Genomic DNA, 20,015 nt, shown 5'->3' with positions numbered 1-20,015 from the left:
CTGTTATCTTGACAGAGAAAAAATATATTTATAATTTTGAACAATTCTGAGTAGGATATCTATTCAAATTTTATTTAAACCATAGATTAAGGTGATTACCAAATTAAACATTTAACATTTATGTAATATTTATTATTTAATTATACTTTTATTTTGTATTACAAATTTAAGGTTTTGTATTAAATTATAATAAATGTAAATAGTAAATGATTTAGTCTTTATGTATTGTTTTATTATGGAAAAATGTATTTTTACTAATTGTTGGCAAATCATCATATATTATCTGTCTAGTTATTGGATACTGTGGAATTTTGGGTGATGGATATTGATGTTGTCTTGAATAAATACCTTGACTGAATGGACTAGAGTTACTAATCGGATATTTTGTTTGTATCACTCTGTCTAAAAAATTATTTAACTTTGAAGTTGCAACTGTATTTGGTTCCAATGATTTTGAGTCATGACAATTCTGAAAACAAATATAGAGTAGTACATTTTATATAGTTTATATCATATAAATTTATTATTCATATTAATATTCACAATTAATATTTCATCAGCGCCACATTCTGCAGCAACAGTAGAAGGTGATTTCTTACCACGTTCAGGAGCCATATCCAATTTAGTACCACAGACTAAAATAGGTACCTATTAAATTTAATTATAATAATTAAAATCTTAAATATTTAAAAAGACACTAATTAATACAATTAAATATATATTCTTGATTTTTTCTTAAGCCTTAGAAAGTATCTTACTTATTACATATATTTTGCAAAAATAAATAAAAATTAGCTTTGAAAAATTAAAGGAGTTTGACTTCTTTGATGATATTTTTATATTAACATTTTACCAATTAAGGGATATACTTTAAATGTATATATTTCTACAAAACAATTAAAAATATAATGAATTATAATATGTGTTAATAATAAATATTATATACATAATAATAATATATATTAATTTATAATTAAAAATAAATTAACTTTAATATAATTATTTATAATTCTCTAATAGAAAAGGTAAAATTTACAACATTGATTTAAAAAACAAAATTTAAATTAGAAAATAGTTGTTTTCTAACATTTTCAATGGTTAAAATTATCTTATATTACATGGTGAAAATCAAATTTAATTCACCGTTTATTTTTTTTTTTTTTTATAGACTAAAATATTGAAAATTCATCCCTTGTGTGTTCTCACTAATATATTTAATGAAATTTATTTAAGTATTATATTTTGAATATAAATATTATATTTTTTTCAAACAAAGACATTTTAATTGAACAAAACTTTTTTTTTATACATAGTTTTAAAGTTTTTCTGATGTATATTATCTAAACATAGGTATGTAAAATTTGAATATTTATATACATAATATTTTTATATCATTTTTATATATATAATGTTTAACTAGTAAAATTACTTGGTTTAACTTACATATTTATTTACAAAGTACAATAACAAAATTTTACAATATACAAATAAGTTATACAATATTTACAAATTAAATTATGCCATTGAGTTAAGTAAACCAGTTTGTGGGAATGACTACATTGGACTCAGCTTATGTTAGGACGAACCCAAAATAAACAAAAGTTGCTCATAACTAAATAATCTCTGTAAATGTATTATTATATTTATAATTTAATTTTACCAAAATCATACTTACTCTATTTGAGCCAACTAGCTGTTCCATATCAAATCCATCTGTACATTTATACTTTGAATTATTATCTTTATTCAAAATTTCTGCCAACCACTTGTGTAAATTTTCACTAGATTTAAGATTAGTTAAATCATATACAAGAATTATACCTATTAAAAAAGTCTATTAGTTTTGTTATCAACTATTTATTAAAATATTTATACCATGTATAGTATTATAAAACATATCCCTAGTATTTTTGTGATTTGAACTTCCTCCAATATCCCACATTTCTACAAAACAATTTCGTTGTCTTGGTGTTCCTTCCATATATTTATACAGTTTTATTTCAACTGTTACTCCAACTGTCCATTTTGGATTTTTCACTGCTTTATTATTGCTAATAAGATTCACTAAACATGTTTTTCCAACTCCTGAAAATATACATGTATATTATATAACTATTAAAACTTAAAATAAATTTAATTGTTATAAATTATGTTGATTATATGTAAATATAAAAAGCTTAAAGTAATAAAAAAAATATGCATCTAATTTTAGCTAAATAGATATAAGTGAAATAAAAAATAAAAGCTATAAAAATTATATTTTTTACCAATATTAATTACTTAATTAGTTATTATGATGTTAATATTTATTGAATTATTTAGGTAATTTTGAACGATGAATTTCTTATTACCAGTATATGTGTATTAGTATAATTTTGAATTTATATCAAAATATATTTTAACTTAATAATTTTTTCTGGCTCCTATTTGTTTCAATATCAATTTCATGCAATATAATTCAGTCTAGGTTATAATTATTTATTTATTTATTTTAATTAAATACGGGCTTGTCCTAAAGTACAGTAGTAGGTATTTACAAATAGTATGAGTTCAATGTAAGATGGTACTAGGTAAGATAACAGCAAAAATGAAGGATGATTGTTGACTTTGCACATTAATTGGTCAATTGGATTACTCTGACTATTATTAATAGTTGTATATTGTTTAGGAATATAAAACTGAGCAATAGAGTGAGTTGTATATAGAGGGACAAGAAAGTTCATAGAGGAAAGGAGCAAAATAGCATCAGCAGAACCGTCTATAAGTTTAAGAAGGAACCTTATATTGATATTTATTTTTCTATCATTCAAAGTTAATAGACTTAGTTAATGGTGAAGTGGAAAGTAGTCATTTAAGGAGTGGGGAATATTTAGTATATTATAGGTTAGGATAAAAAACTTTTGGACTCACTCTAAGATAGGGGAGTCTGAAGCTATATGGGGATCCATATTCAATCAGACCAAAATAATGAGCTATAAAAGGCCTTCTTTATAGTAGTGAGTTTAAAATTGGACAATACCTGTTTTATGAACCCCAGAGTCTATAAGCCTTGCAAAATATTGATAAAATGTAAGAACTAAGGTTTAGGTATAAGAGAACACCCAGGTCTTTTTTGCAGTTGACAGATGGTATAGTTTTATAGTTATTCAGTAAGTGCTGCTAATTGGAAAACAACGTTGGGTGAATGGCATGGATTGGCATTTACTCATATTCAACAGTAGATTTTTAAGTCATCCAAAAATGCAAGGTTATTGCAGCTTGGAATTATTTCTTTGATAACATTAATAAGTAAAGAGTATGTCTTTTTGACATTTCTTGGATTCAGATTTATAACTGGGCATAGTAATATGGATGATTAGAAGATTTTAAAAAGGCACGTGATAGTCTTTTAGCCAGGACAATTGATTTAAGGTTTTTTGAAAAACCTATTCAGAAGATAGACTTTACATACCATGATACTGGGATAAAGAAGCATTAATGTTATGTATCATATTGGGCACTAGCAGCAGAATCAATGTCGAGTAGTTTTATTGTCTCTATCTAATTTAACTTCCCAAGGTAATTTAAAATTCCTGGATTGTTGGCTTTGTCAAAGTTATAGTAATTATGAAAAACATTTAAAGTTGGCACCTCATTCATTTGAGAATAATATATCTAGTGTTGGGTGGAAAGGGTTGTATGGGACAGTAGCATTAGATTTATTATTTTGAATGGTATTATTATTGGAAAATATTAAATCCAGAAGCTTAACCATGATTAACCATGAGTGTGAGTTTTGTTGTTAAATAGAAAAAATTTAAAGAATGTAAATGATTCTAGAATACAGTGACTGGACATATAAGTATAAAAGAGGCCTAATTTATCGCTAAACAGGAAGCTTGGAAGAATGAAATCATCATAGATAATTAAGGTACAGTCATTGTTGGATGAGAGAGCAGATTGGACTGACTCGATAAAAGATTCATAAACAGCAATCGGAGAACTAGTAGGAAAGTAGCCAAACCCTATTATTATATTAAATTTGTATGAACAGGAATTATTTTTCAACATATTCATAATATGATTTGTAAATATTAATGTTGATTAAGAAAAATTACCAGAATCTCCAACAATCAACACTTTAACACTGTCAGTTGAAGCCATTGAAATCTCCATGTTAAAATTAATTAGAGACAATAATTCTATTAAATTTAAGCAAGTTTAATAGAAATATTTGGAGTAATTGTTTATAACATTAAATTTACACTATCATCATAAAATTAATAATATTTATGTAAATATTAATAAATTAAGGGAATTTCAAAATATCAGATCTATTAGTTTTATACTTTAATAATTTTTATTTTAGAGCAACTGCAGTATAGATTTTTTTTTATTTAATGATAACACTGATAACATTATTAATCATTGATTATGGAATTATTTTGTTTAATATAGGCAAAATATTACATCTTACTGGTATCACAAATAAAATCGAGATAACAACTACCAATCAGGTTAATTGTGCGGTATTAAGAACAGCACGTATTTTTAAGGGGCAGCCATATCTTAGCACAAGTATATGACAGCCAACACGCCCTAAAACCGAACTTAACTCGCGATTTTACGAATAACTACATGAACCTGGGGACATGGGACAATTTAATTATAGTATGGCAAGGTAGTTCCGATATTTATATATTACAACAATTGAATATTACAAATCCTATTCTTAACTTAAGAGTCTGGGACATATACGGGGACAATAACTTTTTCATTCAATTACTAAACAATAAACTAGTAATAGCCGAGTGTCCAATCGGGCATTATAAAAAAAATGGACGATCACTTAGTCTACAGGAAGCCCACAATCTTGTGTGCAAATTAAAACACGAAGAACATGATCCCTGTACCGACGTTATTTGGACGCGATGCATATTTAACCCTCTGTTGAGCACATATCCCGAGAAACATATTCGTGGCACATGAGTCTGACCAGACCCATAAACTTTTTTCTGTCTTTAAACGCATGTATTACATTTTTGTAACTTATTTATATACCATGTAAGAAATTATTTTAATTTTTTTTAATTTATTACATATTTTACGTTTCGAATTATTTGTATAAAGATAAAGAATTAAGAAAAAAATCGTGAAAAGTGAAAATAATACTTAATTTTGTTTTTACATACTATATTTTATTTTGTTTCTTTAACACAACTAAAACATATATATTCTACTTTTGAGTGTTGTTGGCATACTGCACTTAAACATTTTGTACAAAAGAAATGAGTTTTTCGCCGCATTTTTTCATTTCCTTGAGAACAAATTTTACAATATTTTTTTTTATCGAATGTATCAGCTCCGCTAACGCTAGTTACTATTTCTGATGTGGTCTGATACAAAAGAAGAAACGAAAACAGAAAAAATGAGACAAGAAGCTAAACGGCAAATATAAATGTAATTGAATATGAATACTTACATTCATTGGTCTTCCAAAAAACGATTCAAAAGCCGAACGAGAACTAAACTGTTTGTTGATGTGAACATTTTGCATTCTTTGTTCAATATTTGGAAGAGCCAAAGTGTTAGATAACATCCATAAAAAATTCCGTCTTGCATCAGATTTTTTGGTGCCATCAATTTCTTTGCAAATACAAAATGCAGCCAATGCCATAACATCTAACATGTTACAAAAAAAATGCAAAAATCCATCTTTTTGTGGCTCGTTTTGATGTAAAATGAGTAACCATTTGGTCCATGCAATCGACGCCTCCATTATTTTTGTTATAAAATAAAATTGCTTCGGGTTTTTTGGCTTCACCTTCACAATATTTTGTATAGTGTACGGTAGAAAGCAAATTTACACATTTATTTTTTTTTGGCACGTAGCTGCAAATTGAAACCAAATTATCATTAAATCCAAAACGAGATGACAAAACTGGACGTGAAGGATGTTTTCTCATTTCTTCAGGGATACATCTTTTGTTAGACCTAATGGTACCAACGAATGCAAGACCGATTTTGGTTAGTCGCTTTGCGCCTTCTAATGTTGTAAAAAAATTATCTGCGATAATTGTACGGCCGCTGTTACTATATGATTTTGCGAGTTGTAGCATGACATTCTCACCTTGATTCGTTTCACGTTCATTTCCTTCTTGCCAACCTGTAAATAGTTTTCCTTGTAATGGATATTTTGTTTTCGAATCACAGGCCCACCAAATTTTTATACCATATTTGGCTGGTTTTGATGGTATATATTGAGTAAATTTGGTTTTACCACGATATGGAAAGAGCTGTTCATCAATAGTTATATTTTCATATGGACTATAGTTTTTTGCTAGATTTTCATTCATATAATTCCAAATATCACGAATAGGTGCGGCCTTATCACTTTGCAAACGGAATGGACGTGTGCGTCCATCATCAAACCTAATGTATCTTGTCAATAAAAGGAAACGTTTATGAGACATAGCTGCTCTGAATATCGGTAGGCCATCTGTACGCCACAAAACTTCTGATTTTTGTGTGTTATTATGTGAAACACCAGCTGCCAAAAGTATTCCAATAAACGCGTCTAATTCACTCTCAGTGACATCCTTCCAAACTTTTTTTTTTCGACCCGGATTAGACGCATTCCATTTTTGTATTGAATCTTTTCCATAACGATTCGTTTCAGTGATGATAATGAATGCAATATCACGAGTAAAAAACTTTTTGAATACCTCAATTGGGACAGAATTTCGTTCCTTAGGTCCACTTCTAAAACGCATAACATTGTGTTGACGAATGCGAACACCAGTGTTTGGTTCATTTTTTTCCCATTTTGTACCGTCTTTACCATAGAAACACTCTTCAGAAGTACTCGTACATAAGTTTTGAGTTTCAGACTCCGTAAATTCTTCATCACTGTCAACTAAATCATTTGGTTCGATAATCACTTCATTCTCAATATCTGATGCATCATCTTCGTTTGGTACATAATCAACATCACAATCGTCATCGTCGGCAGGAAATAATTCGATTTCGTCAATTTCTTCGCTCTCTTCAACATTTCTTTCACGTTCAATATCATTCACCAAAGCTGTTGCTAATCTTTCATAAAATGCTGTATCAATATGACCGTCGCGTGATCGCGTATTATAAATAAATTCCACTTCATTTTCAAAGTTCATTTTGAACAAAAAAATCAAATTTTTAGAAGTATAAAACTAAAAAAAAATTAATTTACCACAAAATATACTCAGTAAACAATTACGCGTCGTGTTTTTTGTTCACATGAATGCACTAAACTGATTCTAATGATAAAAACAACGATAAAATGTGTATAAATATATTATTTGTCATGTATAATATAAACGAGTCTGGCTAGACTCATGTGGCACGAATATGATATGTATACCATAATATTCTTATAACTATCTATACATTGGGTTTTCCCAATATTTTTTTTCATAGAGTAATAGTAAATAACACTGTAGGAGGGTACACAAAATTTTAAGTCGCTATCTTATTTAAAAATATAATTCAACTGTAATTAAAATCAGAAAAGGTCTAGCCAGACTCATGTGCCCAACGGAGGGTTAATAATTTAATGAGTATTAGAACACCCTAAATTTAATACTATTATTTTTTCAGCATTTTTTCAGATTTTTACTCACACTTACGTACTTTCAACTCGTCGCCAGTACTTCTCGAATTATGGACGAAAAACTTAACCAAACGGCAGGATTATACTATGAGAACAGAGGTCTAGTCAATATAATCACATCGAAATGGGACCTAACTACTTATATAGATCTTGATAAATACACACAACAATGGGAATTTATAGATACCTATCTTGCTAAAACCGAACAAGCATGTAGAAATATCAGTCATAACCTTGACGCAAATTGTAATCATTTACTATTTTTAGTAAATAGCATTGCAAAACAATGTAAACAAAAACGAGACTTAATTTTCTCATAAAAAGGACATGAATATCATGTATCCAAACGTAGTATAATTGGTACAATGGGTAAAATCGCACAAACCATTTATGGGCTATGCGATATAGAGTGTATCAAGAAATTCGATTTTGGTATCGCAAAACTTTTAGCAGGGGGTACAACAAACACAAAATTTGTCCCCGAACAATCTAAGGTAGTCTAACTCAGACATGATTTCAACGACCACGAATACTACGATATCAAACTTGCAATTAGTGAAGTACAAAACGTAACCATAGAACAACAAATTTTAAACTTTATTCAGAAACATTTTACCTATATGAGTTTATTATTAACAAAACACATATCTGAGTTAGGTTTATTATTTAATATCATTAAAAGTGCCAAAATTGGTAAAATATACCCATATTTAATAAGCCTACCAGAACTATTCATTTTTTTTCAAGACATTAAAATATCTTTACCAACAGGTACAGATTTACCTTACTCTCTAAATCCAGATACTATTTACGACTTAACTAAACTCTCAGACTTAACAGTATACTATTCAAATAACAACATTGTCTTTGTACTAACGATACCATTAATACATCAAAATGATTTTATATTGTATCACCTTTTACCTAAACCTGTATGTAACCAAATTAATTGTATGATTATTAAACCTAGTCATAGATATTTAGCAGTAAGTAGACAAAAGAACACTATACTACGTGTAACGATTTTAACTATTCACAATGTAAATATGCTTGAGGTTTCCTTTTATGTCCCGAAATCAAATCTCTTCATCCAAGGACACTAAGACCAACTTGCGAGGTACAACTCTTACAAAATCCAAAAGAAGTGCCCGACATTTGTAATATCAAAGAAATCCAATATACACGACTTTTTCACAAACTCAACTGCCAAAACAAGTGGTTATATGCAACAGATAACGAAGCAATTTTCGTGGCATGTGAAAATGACAAAGAATCGACAACACATACTTTAGAGGGAGTAGGCATACTCACTTTAAATGAAACTTGTCGGGGTTACGGATCCAGAGACGTCCTTGTACCAGGAAAAATAGACCATGCCGTGGAATACTTAGACTCTATACCTAACTCAAAAATAAAGGATAATATAAGCGTAACACAATCAATTGACATAATATTAAACGATGAAGATGTCATAAACAATCACATGGATGATTTAGATTTTATTGCAAAATCACGAGAAGAACTTCATCAACTATTTGAAAATAAGAAAAATATGCTAAATCTAGAAAAAAACCGGTTTCTTCATAGCTATATACTTTATCTCATAATAGCTATTTTTACTTTTACATTTTTACTAACTATTGTCTATCATTCCAAAAAAATCATAGAAAACAGGAGAGCACATGCAAACTATACGAATGAACTACAACAACAAGAGACTCGAACGCCAACTTTTGGAACATCGAAAAACATTTAAAAACACGTCGTCAAAGTGTTGCGAAAGCTATAGATGGCGACACTTTGGCGTTTACCGCGTATCGTTAGTGGCATCACGAAAGCTCGCATTTGGCGTATTCGCGGCACAAACTGGTAAAACTAACGTGGTACGCTAAAATGTGTAAACGTAGCGCCGAAGATTCGTTAGTCCAGCGGCTTTTGGGTATGACGGAAACCAAAGAGCCCGTACTGGTGTGTTTCGGAGACGGGTCGCTACGGGACGGCGTGAGCTACGGCGCGAACCGGAAGCCAGCCGTGTGCTCGTTGCGTCGGGCTTTTCACCGTCGGCGAGATCGCTGCGCGACCATGGACTCGGACGAGTACATGACCACGCAGTGCTGTTCAAGGTGTACGGGACGCATGGCTCTACCTCCGAAACACAAGAATACGTCGCCAATAGCTTCCGGAGACGACAAGCGACGCCACGATCACAGGTTCCAATTTTGCCGAAAATGTGGAATCACTTGGAATCGGGACGTCAACGCCGCCCGAAACATCGCTCTCGTGGCTCTAGGACTGGTGGAATACAGAAGAATATATGCCAAAATAATAATAATCATAATAAAAACGATTTTATAATCGTCGGACAAGAGTTTTAGTAACATTACAACTTTTTGTCCGACGGACACGTTTATTCGTGTACAAGTGTATAAGTGTGTATTTTATTTTATCATTTATACAATAAACGATGTTTTAATCGACTAATGTCGACGTTCAGCACTCAACGTGTTAAACCCGATCTACCTTTGCCATATTTTACTTCCGAGATCCCGTCCGTTTATCTCGAATCCTTGAACGAACAAGTATTTGATCATGTAGATGCGTATACGTACGAGTATAGTAATGAGATTCAGAGCAGTGGCGCCGAACACGTATTTTTATGGGGCAATTCGCCCCTTCATTTAACTATGGTGATGGGTGTCTGGTGTTTGGGAGGATACATTTACACTTTAGTTAGTAAATCTGAAGAATGTACAAATTTAGAAAATGTACAAAATTAAGTGACAGTCGATCTATAGATGGTAGGACATTATAATGCGATAAAGCAATTCGCCTATCAATGCATGTCTTAATACTATATCAAGTAAAGAGACATACATTGATATTTATATCTATTTCGCATACCTGATAAAATTAAACGTCTCTCGGTTCTCAGTGTTTAAAAGTGATTATACAGCATGCAAATACATCTTTTAAATATTTTAAGATAGTTACTTAAATTTCCAATGAACCCGTGAAACATTTTTGAAACATCTTTTTTTAAATTACAATGGTTTAAAAAATGATATAAATTGTTTTTTTTTACGTTTCTTTAATTTTAATAACGTATTTAATATTTAAATAATTAAATCTATATTTATATACACTTCAAATTGATATTAAATGTTTTTTTCTAAAACCACTATGAAGTAGGTAAGCAATAAGTAAGGTAAATAGGCAATGATTAATACCTAATTTATAATTATCATTTTCAGTCTGTATGATTTATTAATTTATGATAAAATATGAGGCATTTTTCTGGATCATAATTTATATTATTATTATTATGTGCTGTTTGAAGTGGCACATTTAACAATAAATACAATCGTATTCTAAAATACACTTAATAGTGCGGGCTGTCGAAAATGAATCTTTTGAACTCTTTAAAATCGTTTAAGATTCAACAAAAATGTTCGAAAAACAGTGATACAGCCCCTAATTTTTAGTGAACTTGACACAAAGTGTGTAATAAGAAACTGGAATCGTGTACCAACTAAATACTATTAAATAAAACAACTTTGAAGGTGTTTTTCAAGAAACCAGTTTAAGTGAGACTGCTGATGAGGACTTAAATATATCTATCACATTTTAAATTATAGATCCACATTAAAATAAATAATTTGTAAATAGTTTTCAGATTTATACCAGGCAAAAGTATATTTTTAGTTTAAATAATAACAGATTGGTAGTTAACTAATTATAATGTACAATTTGATTAATAAAAAAGAACTATTACTAAAAATTATAATCATATGGAAGGGGTAGAGAGGGCTCTGTATCATATCATTTTACATTAAAAAATGTGTAGTATGAATTTTTATGAAAAATAGATGCTGCAGTGATTCGATGAGATACCTATTTATGCAATTTATATAGGTATACTCGAAATAAGAAGTTTTGTCAAATAATGGTTAACCGACCTACAAAAAAAAAAAAAAAAAATAAAATAAATAAAAAATAAACAACAGATAAATTGTTTTAGAAAAAATTGTTGCAGAAATGCAAAATGTAAGCTTTGGTGTAGTAGTGGTTCGTAGTAAATATTCTGAGGAGACTTAAATTATTTAACATAAAATTCATACAACAGCGAACAAGAAACACCTTTTTATTGGAAAATTAATTAAACTTAATACTAAATTTAATATTTAGTTAATATTTTTAACTTAATTTAATTGTACATTTTTTTATAAACCAATTCAATTCTGCAATTTTTTTGACGGTGCAGTGTTGCTTCTATAGGGGAGCAAGCGGTACGATCGCACAGGGTCACGCGCTTGTATGAGGCCCCACAAATTATGTATTACGAGTACCTATCACTTTTTATCTATAAATAAAAATAATATAGTCCCGATACGCAAATCGTGTACTTTTCTCAGGAAACAAGTTGTTATCGACGAAAATTAAGACAGTATCATATACGCATAGTTTTGAAGTATTGTACACGCATGCACTTATAATATTGTTTATCGTCGACGACGGTTAGGTTTATGTATAAAAAAAAAACAAAATGATAAAATATTTACACGTAAGGGGCGGTAAAAACTAATTTGTTTAAACACTTGAGCCAGGTCTGCGAAGACTGCGATGAGTGAGAATGAAGAATACAACGTGGAACAAGATATAGAAAACGTTACAACGAGTGTCGACGAAGAAAAAATTACTCTTAAAGAAGCATTGCAGTTAGCGAAGCGGCTGAAGACATTTTGTCTCAATACAAGTGATACGGTTTCATTGACATTGTTTGGTAGATGTTTTTGACGTCTTTAGAAAATTAAATACTGATCTCACGTGGGGTCCCCTTTAGTACAGCACGTGGTTATGTACTGATGGTCGAGAATCTATTCATATTGTTATACCGCCAACGTTGGTTACACTGTACTTTACCACCCACCATACTCGTCACCTCGTGGATCGCAGACCAGCGCCGAAATAAACAATTCCATTTTCTTTTACGTGCCGCCTTCGCAGCCTAAATCACTTATATGTATTTTCTTCGTAATTGACTACTCGCTCTACAAGTTTTTGTTACTAATATATTAATTCAAATATCAAAATGAGTACAGAAACCTTGAACGCTTTGGTGTTTGACTATTTAAATTCATTGGACCAAAACTTGGCCAATATGTTCCAAAACAAGACGAAAGCTGTAAGTATTGAACACCATTTTTTATTCGTCCGTACATACATTGTATGAAAACCACGTGTCTATCACTATTTTTTTTTTTAGAAAATACGATACCATTGTTTTTATTGTTATTAATTAATTCTAGTTTTATGTTTCTGTTAAAGAATACTATTATAAAATTTTATTATTTCATCATATGACAGTTTAAATACTTCGATTATTTTTACTAAATTGTTTCCCTAATTAATTTAATTAATTATTTGTTATTATAAATTATAATTTAATATTATTTATTGATAATATTTTTTGTCTAAAAAATACTCAAATCCATTGTGGCCTTGAACTTATAAGTTTGAATTGATCAACATTGTTTTTCTCCATATAATCGTCAAATAGTTTTTCTAACTAATTCAGTTAGCATTATCTCGTGATGAATAATATGTGTTAAAATAAATTAGTTTCATTTTAAAATAATTAAATCAGTTTTATGTTCAATATATATACATTTTTATTTTTTATAATATTTTTCAGTCAAAATTGCAAAGAGGCCAAACTAAATTATCTCAGCTTATTGATGAACACTTGAAGTATGTTTATATCTATTAAAATACATATAATTTAATTAATTATATGTACTTAATTTTTCAGGTCCACGAAAAAGATAATTAAGTTACAAAAAAAAGGACCTTGTAAGTTTTTATTTATGTCATTTAAAATGTAATTGTATAATTTTCTAATCTCATTCATAGTCTAAATACTATTATACAGATCATATTTCAACAATGCCATAAAACTATTGTATTCTGTAATAGTTATTATATTTTTGTAAATTAACGTTATTTTACAGAATAGCTAAAACTATCCAAATGTTATATCTTCAATCCATCTATGTTCAAAATCTTAAATCTATATTCATATTTATAATTCACTTAGACTGCAATAATGATAAAAGAACTTCTAAATTAAGATTAAGAATAATTCTACGTAACAAGGGTTAATGCCAAAATGTATTTCTTGGATATTTCTCCTTTCATGTCAAACCATTGTATGTGATTTAATTCTTTCATGTACGGGGTTACATAACTATTTTGATCTATATTGCACAAAAGTTTTTTTTTTAAAAAAATTATTTTTGTGGTATAATAAATTATTCTAGTAAATAATAAGACTGATGTTAAAAAAATATTAAAATATTTTTTTAAAGAGTTATCGTTAATGGGATGACGTTTGTCCCACCATGCATTAAGTGTTGAGTGACAGGCAAACCGCTATCGATAAAATGATGTAACTTGCACTGAATGAAACTGTATAATATAGTCTATCATATGTTATAATACTGTTCATATACATAAACTATATAGTGTAATAAAAGCCAAACAAAATTATGAGTGTCTAGTTGTTGTAAAAAAAAAAAAACCTGAAAAATAGCTAATAATAACTCAAAATGCATTAATTTTTGATTTATTTTGTTACTAATATACACGTTATGGGCTATTTAAATTACTTATATCATTTGTAAAATTATAAATACAAGTTATCAGGAAAAAAATACTTTACTAGATTGGTTATTTTTTGTACTATTGTGCTGAAAATGTGATTTTTGAGGTGTGACAAGCAGTATCCCACCATGCCTGAAAGAGTAAAATCATTACTTTTATTATTATAATTTTTTAGTATTTTTATTTATTTATTAATTTATTTACTGTATATATAATACTTTTACAGTAAATAAATTATATATATTATATTGTTAGTTATGTAGTTGTGTTATGAAATGTTAAGTTTATTTATAATTTTATGATTTTTCTTGTTTAGCTGTAGATGAAATAATTAAAATGAGTAATGGTAAAGCAACTCCAGCAGATGATGATGAATCCGAAGAAGAAAGCTCAGATGACGAACCTCAACCTAAAATTAAACCTACTAATGGTTCTAAGGCTAAGAAAGACGATAGTTCAGAAGAAGAAAGTTCTGATGATGAACCTCCTGTCAAAAAAGGTTATTATTTTTTATGAGTGACATTGTAATCATTATTTGTATGTACTACTTTGTACGTAAATATTTATGTTGGAATGGTTAACGAATTTATGATAAATCAACTATAATAATATATTTATATTTTGATTACTACATTTTTAACATTACAATACTTTATTAGTTTTAAATTATAATATGATAAGCAGTAAAGAATCTAGTTTATTAGAAATATAGAATTTCTAATTCACTGAGATTTTGCATTATTAATTTTTTCAACATCTCATTTATTAATTTTAATATAATTTAATAGCATTTTTGAAATTGGTTAATGTTAATTATTTATTATTATTATTATTTTGGTACACTTCATTTTATTTTTTATTAGAGATTTTATTAGTATAAACCATTCATACATTTCTGAAAATGTATTCAATTTTTAAATAGTATATATTCTTTAAAATCATTTATCAGAGATGAAAATATAATTAGTTATTAATATAATTGTTTATATACTTTTAACAGCATGTGTTCAAGCTGCAAAACCTGTTGCTAAACAAGAATCAAGTTCTGAAGAAGAAGAAAGTTCAGAAGAAGAAACTCCAGCTCCCAAAAAACCTGTAACTAAAGCAGTTATTATGCCACCTGCAAAGAAGGCTACTGAAGAATCATCTGATGAAGAAAGCTCTGAAGAAGAAAGTTCTGAGGAAGAAAAACCTACAGTTAAAAAACCAGTACAGGTGCCTGTTAAAAAAGCACAAGAATCTAGTTCAGAAGAAGAAGAAAGTTCCGAGGAAGAGACTGTAGTAAAAAAGCCTGCAAATAACATTAAGGTTATTTCTAAAGGTATTTATATTATGTTTATAAAATTATGCAAGCCGTATTTATCATTAACATATTTATATATTGATCTCTAATAGCAGCATTCTGAAATTTAATTTTTTAATTATTCAACTTTTTACCTTCATTTCTTTTATAATAGTTAAAAATTAAACAATTTATCTTACATATTAAGTTTTAAAAAATTAGCATTATGTATTCTATATATTTAAGCATTTGATATTTAAGAAGTTATTTATTTTAAGAAATGTGTTTTTATATTAACCCTTTGAGGAGTGACTTAGGAATATACAGACTACACAGAAAGCAGATTAGGAATGAATCATTTAAAAAAAAAATTATAAAATTCTTGAGCGATGACATAACTATGTCTTATTTTTAGCACTATCGTCTTCAGACTCATTAGTTATAATTTTTTATGTCTGTTTATCTAATGGACTCATTTTTATTTGTAGCAAAAGCACAATAAAAACTAATTATTATTAACTAAAAGGAAATAAATTGCAATTAAAATATATATTTTTAATAAAATTGTTGACATTGGAATATGAAATAGTAATTATGAGTTATCATCGAGTAGTGTGTACACTGAAATTGCGTGATAATCAAAATGACGCCTTTAAACTATGATATGATAGGCAACACTAACTACAAATTAAATTGAGATGACATAATTATTATTTATTTTACTATAAAATTATATAACATAATTAAATAAATTGATTTAGTTCATATATAATAAAGTAAATAATTCATCTATAGTCCCTATAATGCTGTTTTATACTATAATATAAATTATCATCCTGAAAAAAAAAGCATTAAAAACATATATATATATATATATATATACATCATTGCTCATCAAAGGGTTAATATTAATTAGTTAAAGAATTAATAATTATTTATTTTTTGTTTTTGTAATTTTTCATAGTGGCTGTTAAAAATACAAAGGAAGAATCTAGTTCTGAGGAAGAGGATAGTTCTGAAGAAGAAAAGCCAGCCGTGAAAGTAGTCCCCAAGCCACCTGTTAAAGTAGTCCCCAAACCACCTGTTAAAAAAACTGAATCAGAATCAAGTTCCGAAGAAGATAGTTCTGAAGAAGAGACTGTGGTTAAAATTCCTGCTAAAGGTTTAAATTAATTTATATTTGTAATCAAATTACCTACATTTATTTATTTAAATATTTTTATTCCATATAAATATTACAGCTGCTCCTACAAAGAATGTTAAGCAAGAATCTAGTTCTGAAGAGGAAAGTTCTGATGATGAAGAAACCCCAGCAACAGTTAAACCTACAAAGAAAAGTGAGAAACTTTATTGTTATTTAGAAATTGTTCAAATTTATGTGTATATTGAATATATTAATTTAGTTAATTTTACCAACTTAAAACTTAATTTTAGCTGTGACTAAACCAATTGTGACTAAAACTGCAGAAGAGAGTAGTGATGAAGACTCTGATGAAGATGACGAGGAGGAAGAAGAAACTCCAAAAGCTCCTACTACACCAAACAGCCAAGTAAGAAGAACCTTGCGTAATCATTAAAATAGCTGTATTATAATATTCATTCTGTTGTTTTTTATAGATTAAACATCAGCCATTTGTGAAAGCAGGAAATGTAAGTGGTTTATATTTAATTAATATTTACTATTTTGGAAGAATTTTTTTGGATAAAATGGATTGATTATAATTTATATTCATCAAATTTGTTCATTCATTTTAAACTTTATTTTATTATAAAAATAAAAACGCATAACAATTATTTTAGAATAAATCATTGGAGGTAAATGAACAACAATATGATAACAGTAACAACAGTTTTAACAATTCTTTCAACTCTGATAAAAAGAATAAACAACAAAACAGACGGTCAACTCCTTATAAACGTGTACGTGAAGATGATATCAGTGTTGACGAACGTCTTTTGGATAATTCACTTAAAGCAAAGGTATGGTTAGCCAATTTAATTTTAGCGGCTAACCAAACTGGCGCATGAAAATAAATTTTATCTTAAATAAAATGAAAATAAATTATATTTTCCATTTAAATTCTTCCAGAATAATAGTACTTCAATTTTTTTTTACATATATATATATATCAAATGTTTTTCATGCTCGGTTTGGATTAGTTGACTAATTAATATTATTCTTATTTAGGATGAAAATGGCACAAACAAATGGGGTGAAGATCGCCAAGGCGGTTTTAGAGGAGGTAGAGGTGGTTGGGGAAATAGAGGTGGTCGTGGAACAGGGTTCAGAGGCGGCCGTGGAGGTTTCAATCGTGATAATGATCAAAATGGTGGAGACAGAAACAGTTTTGGTCGCAGTGGAGGTGGTTTTAAACGGAAATTTGATGATTCAGGTGAAGGCGAAGGCAGTGGTTTCAGAAAGAGTTTTGGTAGTGGTGAGGAGAATGGTGGCGAGCGTCGTAGTTTTGGAGACAAAAGAGGTTTTGGCGGCAATAGGTTTAGTGGTGGACGTGGCGGTGGTGGAGGTTTTGGTGGCCGTGGGGGTGGTAATGATAGAGGTAGAGGAGGATTTGGAGGACGTGGTGGAAGAGGATTTGGAGGACGCGGCGGAGGTGACCGTGGTAGAGGTGGTTTTGGTAAAGATAGGTACTTCAATAATAGTATTGATTCAAATAGTTCGCCTCAAAATAAAAAAATTAAATTTGATGACTAAGTAAGTAAACTAAAAATAAATTGTTCTGATAACTTTTAAATTTGTATTTTTGGCAGTTATATGTGTTGTTAATAGTATTCTTTTGTTAAATACTAATAGTTTATCTTGGATTTTCAGAAGGGGCAATATGATAACTGGGGTAAAAAAGCTGCTTTAGACTTACAATATACAAAAGGAAAATCATTTAGACATGAAAAAACAAAAAAGAAACGTGGGTCATATCGAGGTGGACAAATTGATGCTGGTGTTAAATCTATTAAATTTGACGATTAATTTAATCGTACTCCCAACTTTTTATTTGTTCAACATAATTATTGTTTTTTCAACAATTCCTATCTATATAACCTTAAATTTCATATTTTTTTTTCTATTAAATACAAACAAAAATTATTTGTATTTTCTTATTTAGTAAACTTTAGATTTATATACTTTTAAGTATTAAACTAAGGTATGTATATAAGTATATTTAAGTGATTGTAATTTTTTTGTTATTAAAAAGTTATGTATTCATTTTTGAATTAAGATATATTTTTAATTATTATGAATTACCTCATTTAACATTTCAATTTATATTAGAAATATATTTTTAATTAAATAAAAAATGATACCATAAAAGATCAGCATTTTGTTTTTTGTATATCATATGATTTATATATATTAAATATAACATTTGCTTCTTAAAAGCTAGGCTACAGTTCATTAATTTTTTAATATTTAATAGATATTAAGCAATGTAAATGTAATAAACTTTTAATGTGGCAGGATTATTTGTTTATCATGCAACATGTTTATATAGATGTCTATATTTTAGCACAGTTGTTTTAGTGTTAAATGTGTACATCGTAATTTTTGTTAATCGAAATTGTACTTTTAAAGTTACCAAGGTCTAACGATTTATTTTATACATTCTTTTATCTTAATCTGTGGTGCAAATAAACCATAGATGTACATAGTGGTGTAGCCAGATAATATGTTGAAGGCTGTTAAATTTTCAATTTTCCCATAAGTACCAACTTTTTATTTTTAACGAGTCGATTATACATAAATTAAAATATAAAAATTGTTATTGTTAATTTTATGGAAAAAAAATTATTTAATCATGTAACATTCTTACGTCTGAAAATGAGTATATTTTACAAAATAAGAGAGACAGTTGAGGGGGTTACAATCCATTAACCCTTCTCCACTGTACGCCACTCAATATACATGGGTACATAAATACTACAGATTTCTGTGGATCTCACCCATAGGCATTTGGCTGTCATCAACGATAAAGCATTAACATAGAAATGATAATCGAATGCATATAACTTTCGAGCATATTAACACTGTTGATATATATTTATAGACTTCTATAGGCTGTCAGTATTATGGGTACATTACGTCTATACGTATGTCACGAATTTTAGTAAAACTGAAACGAATTTTAACACAGATAGCGCGTATCGATACCAGAAATTTGAATATCACTCGACTATAGACTAAAAATAATTAATAATTATTAAGAATAAAATACTGATCATCGTAAGTCATACGTGATTCGTTTGCAAAACCGCGCTACGTTGGTTAACGTACTTGACATAAGTCTACGATAAGAATTGCTTCGCGTCTTTCTAATCGTTTCACTAGTGTCAGGCGCGCTAGTAAGTACATCCCAAAGGCATATCTCTCATGTGTAACTCAATAGCTAATAATCGCATTACTTGATAATTATTATGTATGATTAAATA

At 28.7% G+C, this 20,015-nt stretch overlaps 3 protein-coding genes across 4 annotated transcripts; 1 reads left to right on the top strand and 2 right to left on the bottom strand.

The window, feature by feature from the left end:
* Positions 1–186: 186 nt before the first annotated feature.
* On the bottom strand, positions 187–4,227 carry LOC112686126 (rab-like protein 3). Its single transcript, XM_025558280.1, has 5 exons — positions 4,098–4,227; positions 1,876–2,085; positions 1,676–1,821; positions 544–648; positions 187–469 (listed from the first exon to the last, which is right to left on the bottom strand). Exons 1-5 carry the CDS (start codon positions 4,153–4,155, stop codon positions 212–214), a joined length of 777 nt encoding a protein of 258 aa, XP_025414065.1. The 5' UTR covers positions 4,156–4,227; the 3' UTR covers positions 187–211.
* A 1,442-nt stretch (positions 4,228–5,669) lies between these two features.
* On the bottom strand, positions 5,670–7,154 carry LOC112686009 (piggyBac transposable element-derived protein 4-like). The gene has a single exon (XM_025558108.1). The coding sequence runs from the start codon at positions 7,152–7,154 to the stop codon at positions 5,670–5,672; it is 1,485 nt and encodes a 494-aa protein (XP_025413893.1).
* A 5,466-nt stretch (positions 7,155–12,620) lies between these two features.
* LOC112686002 (nucleolin 1) lies at positions 12,621–18,602 on the top strand. Of its 2 annotated transcripts, none has more exons than XM_025558093.1 (11): positions 12,621–12,812; positions 13,323–13,378; positions 13,440–13,480; positions 14,607–14,789; positions 15,291–15,611; positions 16,537–16,734; positions 16,814–16,909; positions 17,007–17,122; positions 17,190–17,222; positions 17,373–17,552; positions 18,403–18,602. In XM_025558093.1, exons 1-11 carry the CDS (start codon positions 12,720–12,722, stop codon positions 18,556–18,558), a joined length of 1,473 nt encoding a protein of 490 aa, XP_025413878.1. In that variant the 5' UTR covers positions 12,621–12,719; the 3' UTR covers positions 18,559–18,602. The 2 variants fall into 2 exon arrangements, with proteins under 2 accessions (XP_025413878.1, XP_025413877.1); XM_025558092.1 differs by lacking the exon at positions 17,373–17,552 and adding an exon at positions 17,761–18,285 and having other exon boundaries at positions 18,403–18,484.
* Positions 18,603–20,015: the final 1,413 nt, after the last annotated feature.

Source organism: Sipha flava, unplaced genomic scaffold (assembly GCF_003268045.1).
Source record: "Sipha flava isolate LNK unplaced genomic scaffold, YSA_version1 2_pilon_pilon, whole genome shotgun sequence".
In the NCBI taxonomy this organism is placed as follows: domain Eukaryota; kingdom Metazoa; phylum Arthropoda; class Insecta; order Hemiptera; family Aphididae; genus Sipha; species Sipha flava.
This window is presented reverse-complemented; position numbering and strand designations above follow the sequence as displayed.

What these genes read in the sequence shown, in the direction of transcription:
- LOC112686126 (XM_025558280.1), bottom strand. Translation starts at nt 4,155, where the DNA reads ATGGAGATTTCAATGGCTTCAACTGACAGTGTTAAAGTGTTGATTGTT. An exon ending in GTTTTATAATACTATACATG is followed by an intron (nt 1,822 to 1,875) that starts GTATAAATATTT and finishes CTTTTTTAATAG; the next exon opens with GTATAATTCTTGTATATGAT. An exon ending in GCGCTGATGAAATATTAATT is followed by an intron (nt 470 to 543) that starts GTGAATATTAAT and finishes ATTTGTTTTCAG; the next exon opens with AATTGTCATGACTCAAAATC.
- LOC112686009 (XM_025558108.1), bottom strand. Translation starts at nt 7,154, where the DNA reads ATGAACTTTGAAAATGAAGTGGAATTTATTTATAATACGCGATCACGC.
- LOC112686002 (XM_025558092.1), top strand. Translation starts at nt 12,720, where the DNA reads ATGAGTACAGAAACCTTGAACGCTTTGGTGTTTGACTATTTAAATTCA. An exon ending in TGAACCTCCTGTCAAAAAAG is followed by an intron (nt 14,790 to 15,290) that starts GTTATTATTTTT and finishes TACTTTTAACAG; the next exon opens with CATGTGTTCAAGCTGCAAAA. An exon ending in GGTTAAAATTCCTGCTAAAG is followed by an intron (nt 16,735 to 16,813) that starts GTTTAAATTAAT and finishes TAAATATTACAG; the next exon opens with CTGCTCCTACAAAGAATGTT.